The following is a 7,734-nucleotide window of genomic DNA, read 5'->3' on the forward strand; positions in this document are numbered from 1 at the left end:
ATACTGATCTGTCAGGTTTACCCTAGGAATCGCTCCTCTGGATGAGGGGTGCTTCCTGCTCTCTCCCAGCGCCCCGGCGTGGCCATCACAGCACTTACGCCGGTTTACAGAGCTGGGGGAACAACAGCAAGCACACACACGGAGTGTTTATTGTTGCCCACGCACCATTCCGAGAGCTCTGCTATATTAAATCACTCAATCTGGACAGCAATTTTATGATATAGATGCCATTAATATCCTTATTTTTAACAATAAGCAAATTGAGACCCAGAGAGGTGAAGTGATTTGCCAAGAGTTCAGCGTGTGAGTGGAGGAGCTCAGAGTTCCACCCAGCAGGTGCCCTGGACTCGGCACTGTAACCTTCTCCTGCTAACATCACCTGCATCCCCCATGGCAGTGTACGCCCTGCTTCCCAGACCACCCGGCGCAGGGTTTGCAGGTAGTACGGATTGACCATGAAATGTTTGAGTGAATGAATGACCGCATTCATGAATATCACCCAAGTGAGCATCTGTAGTGCCAAAATACTACTTCTCCTCTGCTAATGAGGCAGCCCCCTCCCCTCCCTTCTACTCCAGCTTCCCTTGGGTTCTCTTCAACTCACAAGAAGTTACTGCTCTGGGTGGGAGGGAGTGTATCATTAGCCGCCCAGAGCAAGAATGCACATGACAGTGGCCGCCCCCACTTCCCTGTGGTATCGGTATCGGCACAAGGATGAGCTCTAGAGAAATGCTCCTTCCACTCTCGCTCAAACCCAGTAGGGCAGACCACATGGGGGGTCCCTGAGCTGGGTCAGCAGGCAGGGCTTTAGGGCAGCTGTCTGTCTGAGACCAAGGTTAGCTTTTCAGGGGATGAGGGGTGGGGAGTGGACTGGGGATCTGTCACTAAGCCCCCGGTTCTGGCCTGGCAGCGATCATTAACTTGACAGCGTCCAAGGCCGGAATAGGCGGAGAAGGCAGGTCACCTTGTCCGGCCACCAGCAGTTTAGCTAATGGGGCGTGGAAGATCTAAATTGGGCGATGGTTAAAAGGTAATAAAAAGGTCCAGGTCAGGGGTTAGAGGCCTCTGGGAGCTACTTGACTTCACTCTCTGCTTTGGTGACCAGATTTGTATTCCTGCGCAGCTGTCAGGCAATATTCGGCCGCAGAGAGACGGTGTGTTTGTGAGCGTCCTCACTACTGGAAAGAGACAGGACAGGGCAGCTCTGTGTTACCCATCGCTGTGGTGGGAGCAGCACGGACCGGGAGAGGACAGCTCCAGATCAGACTGTGGCTGTGTCACCGCGACGGTGCCATCGAACCCCTTTCAGTCTGTTTCTCAGCTATAAAAACGGAATAGTGTATTTATCCATCAGGGGGTCGTAATGGTTTTAAAAAGTGCCTTGCTCAATGGCTGTCACATAACAAGTATATATGGTGTCCTTTTACTCTATTTATTTTATAGTTAAATCCTGTACCTGGGTCTAGGGGCTTCATAGCTATTTGTTATCGGATGCACGAAAGAAAGAGGGGCCAGGCCAGTTCTGGCAAATTGAAGTGTTTCTAATCGAATTAGAAACATTCATTTTACGCTGCCGTGCGTGCAGCACCCACGCTTGCTTCAGACCTCACCTGTGATGTTCTCTCTACTAGAAACGCCATAATATGCGTGGTCTGGTGGGCGACCTGCTTTACGATTCTGCTTATGTGTCGCTTATTCTGAGAAACCTTTTGCTTTTCAGTCCTTTGAATTCACTGTGTCTCCTTCCCAGAGGTGTGCCACATTGAACCTTCTGGAAGTTTTAGTTTGAATCTTCAACTTGGGGGAAGGACGAGCCAGCCTCCACAGGTTTAAGCCGACGTCACTCTAATGTCAAAGCATCTCCATTCCCCCGGATTCCATTTTTTTTGCAGATGGTGAGCTTGGGGAGGATTAGAAGTGCTCGATTAGACTGTACAAATCAGCATCTTTATTGGCTGTATCGGTTCTAGCGACAGTGGAGATCGATGGGCTGTTCCTTTTGGTTACCAAACCCAGGAAGAGGGGAGGGGGCCTGCTCAGGAGACACGCCCGCCCGAAAAGGACAGGCCAGCCTTGCTCAGGGAGCCAGGGCTGGTCCCCGCAGCCTCCAGCTTCGTGCAGAACGCCAGCTAAGAAACAACCAGGGCCCGGCCTTTAGAAGTCAATGGAGTAAGTAAGCTGGAAAAGGGTGAAGAGAAAAAGCCAGGGAACGTGTAAGTAGAGGATTATATGGAGCCATTTAAAATGACAAAAAGCAAGAGGAACAGAGCGGCTGATGGAATCTGGCCCCGTGGCCTTGCCAAGCCAGGCCTGAGAAGCGCCGTGTAGAAGCGCTCCCTTTATGTCCCCTGAAGCACTCGGGGTGCTTCCCAGCCAGATTCTCAGGCTCTTTCTATGGCGCTTACAAATGAAAGACTATAGCGGCACTGATGCGGTCCTCCCCTTCTCATTCAGCATCCCCTTCACAGCCTCATGAGATAAATCTCTGACTCAAATGAAATTGTTAAAAAAGAAAATGGCAAAAAAAAAAAAGTGCTGTTGGGGCAGGAGATGCTGACTAGTTCCTTTTTTTTCTTTCTCACAAAACAAGGAGCATTTCTCTAAAGAGTAGAGTAAACGGTGTTTATTTTTTTGTTGAATTTTTCAATCAAAGGGAATTGTTTAATTAAAAAAAAAACGTATCCCCTTTCACTTTAAATACTACAGACAACCTCATTTTATCTCAGCAGACACCTAGCAACAAAACACGGGACCCACCAGAGAAAACTGGGCAAAGAAAAGCATCAGAAATTCAGGTCAACTATGGAAGAATTACTGTTAGCTGGCAGCTCTCAATTCTAAACAGAAGTGTCCGGGACCTATTGGGTTGGACAAAAGTGTCTTAGAACTGGGGATATGGGAAAGTTGGACTCCTTTGAATTCTACCCCAGTTGTTTTCCGTGGAGGGAAATGAAAGTCAATGCATCAAATGAAGACCCAAAGAAACATTTAAAAACGTGTTTGACTAGTATTCAGTATGTGAGATTATTAAGCAATAATAACTTGTCCTCCTAGTTAACCTTGTCCTGGAATATATATAGGTTATTTGTAGCCGCCACTGCTATAATATTTTCTGAAGGATGCCAAGCTGTGTGCAAGATCTTTTTGCTAAAGTCCAGGCTGTCGACGCTGATCTCATCTTTCCTCCGCTTGCCCCCCACGCACACTTTTCGCGGTTTCAGGATAGCCCGGGGTTTGCTGTTTTCCCTCGAGGCCTCCAGGGTGACATCACGCTTGGTGTTTCGGTCAAACATCCTGAAGAAGTTGTTGTAGGAGCCGGTCATGATGACGCTGAAAGGCAGAGAGGAAACGGTGCAACTGAGTGCTGTGGGGAAAGGGCCGTCACACGTCCCCACGGTGCCTTTGTAAAGCACGCCCCGCCACTCTGTGGCCTGCTGATGGCACCGTACATTTTATTAAAAACAAACACCCAAACAGGCTCGCTCTAGAGTGCGACTGATGTCCTTCGCAGTCGCCAAGAGCAACAAGCCTTGGACTCGGAAATGAGGATCGTGATAACCTTCCTTGTTAATTACTGCTGTTCCCTAGATTCCTTTCTGTTCTGGGGCTCAGTCAGTGAGTCACAGGGTTGTGGGGCTCAGGACTGTGAGGCTGGAGAAGGTGAGGAAGGCAGGAGCACTTTGAAACCAGGAAGCACTGTGCATATTTAAAGCTGACCTCGAAGGCCCTCCCCAGCTGTGGGGCGTTAGGATGGGCTGGTGAGCTGCTTGCGTGGACAAACAAGGTGGACAGTGGCACCAAACAGGGCCCAGTAAGTGGCGGAGTCCCATTTTCTAACATTTTTATGCTGTTTATGTAAAATAACATCCTGTTATTTAATCCATGGTCAGGATTAAATAACATAATGTGTGTAGTAGGTGCTTAATAAGTGTAGTTTTTGAATCTAGGCTAAGATAGAGGAGAAATGAGAGCAATGACAATACACAATAATATGTACAATTAATAAATACATTATCTATAAATAAGTAATAAAATAACAGGGCTGGCTAGCTTCTTTCCCCTCTAGGAGCTTTTGTTCATATATCACAATTGCTTTGCGCCCCCCTCTCCCCGTCCTATGCCAGTTGGATGGTCTGACTTGGGTCCTCTGCCACAGGGTGATTTCTTCCAGGCTACGTGGAGGGCGCTCTGGTTCATTGGCTAAGAAGGCCGGACAAGGGACAGGGACAGCTCCCGCTCACTAAAGGCGCGACTCTCCGAGTGCTTTGCCACCATCGATTTCTGTGCTTCTAGGCCAGTGATGGCGAACCTATGACACGTGTACTCATTTTTTTGGTTGGTTTATCTTTGTTAAATGGCATTTAAATATATAAAATAAATATCAAAAATACAAGTCTTTGTTTTACTATGGTTGCAAAGATCAAAAAATTTCTATATGTGCCATGGCACCAGAGTTAAGTTAGGGTTTTTCAAAATGCTGACACGCCGAGCTCAAAAGGTTTGCCATCACTGTTCTAGGCAATACTGTAGTGCTGGTGCCGCCTTCACCAGGGACAGACCCTGGAAGCCTGAGCCAAGTTCTCCTGGAACTCAGAGATTCATCTGTATTTGTCAAACTAAAAATGAACTATGGGGAGGTAATATGAAGCATTGTTGAAATCAAAGGCCTTAAAACAGTAATAAATCACGTAGAGGGAATGTGATAAATGGGGCCAGCTAGCATTCAGCTAATGAGCCGCCGGGGCCTTTGGCCAAGTCTACACTAGCAGCTTCAAGAAATAATTTTCGATCTAGAAAGTTTGCAGTCATGTGAACCGTTTGTGCTGGGATCTGAGGGAGGACCATTAGTGCTCTCCATTTCCAGCATGCTGGCCTGGCCCTGCGGGGGGGTAGGGGGGGTAGGGGGGGTCTTGTGTGTAAAAGATCAGATTTTCTCATTGATGTCAAAGAGTCACCTGCACTGGTCCTGAAAGAGGAGTCAAGGGTCTCACTACATCCTTCCCTTCTTCCCAGGCCTGCCCCAGGGGCATCCGGTGACCCACACGAGGCATCCCTGCCCGGCCTTGGGACCTGACATTGACATCCATGGAAGAGAAACCACCCAGGCCTTCGCCAGGAGGGGGCCGGCCTTTGGGAGGCTCCCGGCCACTCAGCCTTTCTTACCTGTCTGACCCATTCCACACGCACTCGAATTTATCAAAAATGCAGTCGTTTTCGTAGAGGGAGCACAATTTGCTGCGGAGGTAGTCATGAACCTGAGGAAGAAATACATCAACAGAGTCAATTATTTTAAAAAAGGATGATGTCTGTGAATACCTCCTCTGTTGATGTGAGCTGTTAATTCTTTTGGTGTAAACGGGCCTCGATCCAGGTGGTCCCGGCCTGAAACCAGGCACGGCTCTTTCCAGCTGCGGGGCATTAGGATGGGCTGCTCATGTGGCTCGATGGATCAAACAAGCTTGGTGGGTGGGCAGTGGCACCCAACAGGGCCCAGTAGTAAGGAGCGGTGATGATAATAATAGGCGTACATAGTATGTTACTTGTTATTAGCCAGGTGCTTTAGCCATAAAATCTCATCTCAGGATGTAGGGACCATCATTCACTTCATTTTAATGAAGTGCAGGGTATGACATCATGTGTCCAAGATCACACAGGAAAGAACATGACAGGATGGGAACTGAACCCCTGTATTCGGGTTCCAGGGCACCCACTCTCTGCTCTAGCAATCTGCCTCCCCCACTCGCTCTGCCTCATTAGCCTCACCGTACTACAGTACACGGAATCTCAGTCCCACACAGAAGCCGCGATAATGACCTGAGATGAGGCCAACGGGGAGACAGACCTGGGTGAAGGTAGAAGGATGGTAGGAAAAGCATGTGTCACTGTGTTCAGATTTAGAGTGATGGTTCATTCTCTCTTGTCTTGCAGCCTGGGCCCCTCGCCTCTCCTGAGTCCAGAGTCCAGCGGGATGCTGACCTCAGGCGCAGCTGTGTGCTGAGTACTGGACAAAGGACTGAGGTAAGATTCAGCCCATGTGGCCTTACACGTTTTGGGTATTTACAAGCTCGCTGAGTCATGGGACAGTGTATTGCTAACTGCAAATCAATTTCCTCCACCGTGGCTCTGTTGTTCCCCCAAGGTTCTGGGCCTTGCCAGGGTGTCTGCTCCAGGGCTGAGGGTGGAGAAGGGGGATGCAAGAATGAGACTTGTGTTCTGTACTTGGTATCTCTGCTGCAAATTAACTCATTCTCTCCCTTTGAAGGGGCTCAGAAGGCCATGTCTGTTTGTAGGGATGAAAATCTTGAGTGATTGTTAAGAATTTTGAGCATAAAACCAGAAGGGCGTCCGAGGGCAAAAGAGGGCTGATTCTGGGTATTGACCAGGGCCTGGCAAACTTTTTACAATATAAAGGGCCATATGGCCTCTGCTGCAACCACTCAGCTCTGCCCCTGTAATGCAAAAGTAGCCACAGGCAATACATAAACAAATGAGCAGGGAAGTGTTCCAGTAAAACTTTATTTATAACATCAGGTGGCAGACAGGATTGGTTTCTGGGCCACACTTCGACTGTTCTCCCCATTCCCTCAAAGCACCACAGACTACTTTCTATGAAGAAGGTGATGGTGGGGTTAAGGGACTCAGCATGGGTCTCGTTTCTAGAAAGTGTTGATTCTGGCCATCATCACGGACTTGCTTCTGTGCTGGGTGTAATGCGTGGGGGAGGGAGAGGAGTTGGGCTGGGAGTGAGTCCAGGGGGCAATGGGAGCCAGATCTCTGATCCCGACGCTCCAGCTCTCCTGCTGTTGGAGGGGAAAGATGAGCAAAACAGACCCTTAGCCTTCTCTCCTCCTCCCTCTTATCTGGTATGGAGCACGTTTAAGGCCAGGCACAGAGGTGAGTATTCTGAGATGGGGAAATAAGTTTTGCAAACCCTTGGTTAAGCAGGTTTGTATAATGCAGCACTTCTCAGAGTCCCACAGTAGTTAAAGAAATCGTAACGTTATAAAGAAGGGGATAGAATATTCTTTTGCTTCACTATGATCATCCAACTTCCTTCCTTTGGAAGGAGAAGTAATCAACTATTATCTTTAAAATAATTAGGATTTTGATAGGGAGGGAGGGGATAGAGCAGTAAGGTTTAGAAAGAGGGTGGTGGAATGCCTTTTCAGGCCTGACCCAGGCTGTCCTCTCCTTGATGAACCTTTCCTGATCCTTCACCTTTGCTTATAGAAACAGCACAGGTGAGTATTAAGTGTCAGGATGTGTGAGCTTTGGAAGTATGGGCCCTTTAGTGGGAACCACACCACCAGTAACTCAATTTTTAAATTTATTTTTCTGTTACAGTTGACATGCAATATTATATTAGTTTCAAATGTGTGAGCTTTGGAAGGATGGGCCCATTAGTGGGAACCACACCACCAGTAACTCAATAAATAATTTTTAAATTTATTTTTCTGGTACAGTTGACATGCAATATTATATTAGTTTCAGGTGTGCAACATAGTGATTATTCATTTAAATGAATTATAATGTGATCACCCTAATAAGACTAGTAACCATCTGCCACTATGCACAGTTATTACAATGTTATTGACTATATTCCCTATGCTGTATTTTACATCCAGTGACCATTATTATAACTGCCTATTTGTAATTCTCAATTCCTTCACCATTTTCACCCATGATTATAATCCCCCCTCCCAATTTTAGCAACCATCAATTTGTTGTCTACAT

At 47.5% G+C, this 7,734-nt stretch overlaps 1 protein-coding gene across 5 annotated transcripts in view; it reads right to left on the reverse strand.

The window, feature by feature from the left end:
- Positions 1 to 2,608: 2,608 nt before the first annotated feature.
- Positions 2,609 to 7,734, reverse strand: part of PPP2R2B (protein phosphatase 2 regulatory subunit B, beta) — a 374,353-nt gene continuing 369,227 nt past the window's right edge. For all 5 annotated transcript variants that reach the window (XM_006777014.2, XM_006777013.2, XM_006777015.2 and 2 more), the window contains 2 exons: positions 5,164 to 5,255; positions 2,609 to 3,330 (listed from right to left, as the gene is read on the reverse strand). In XM_006777014.2, the coding sequence (XP_006777077.1) occupies positions 3,051 to 3,330; positions 5,164 to 5,255 (372 nt within the window). In that variant the 3' untranslated portion in view covers positions 2,609 to 3,050. The remainder of the gene's footprint in view (positions 3,331 to 5,163; positions 5,256 to 7,734) is intronic.

This window comes from Myotis davidii, unplaced genomic scaffold, assembly GCF_000327345.1.
Source record: "Myotis davidii unplaced genomic scaffold, ASM32734v1 scaffold89, whole genome shotgun sequence".
Lineage (NCBI taxonomy): Eukaryota > Metazoa > Chordata > Mammalia > Chiroptera > Vespertilionidae > Myotis > Myotis davidii.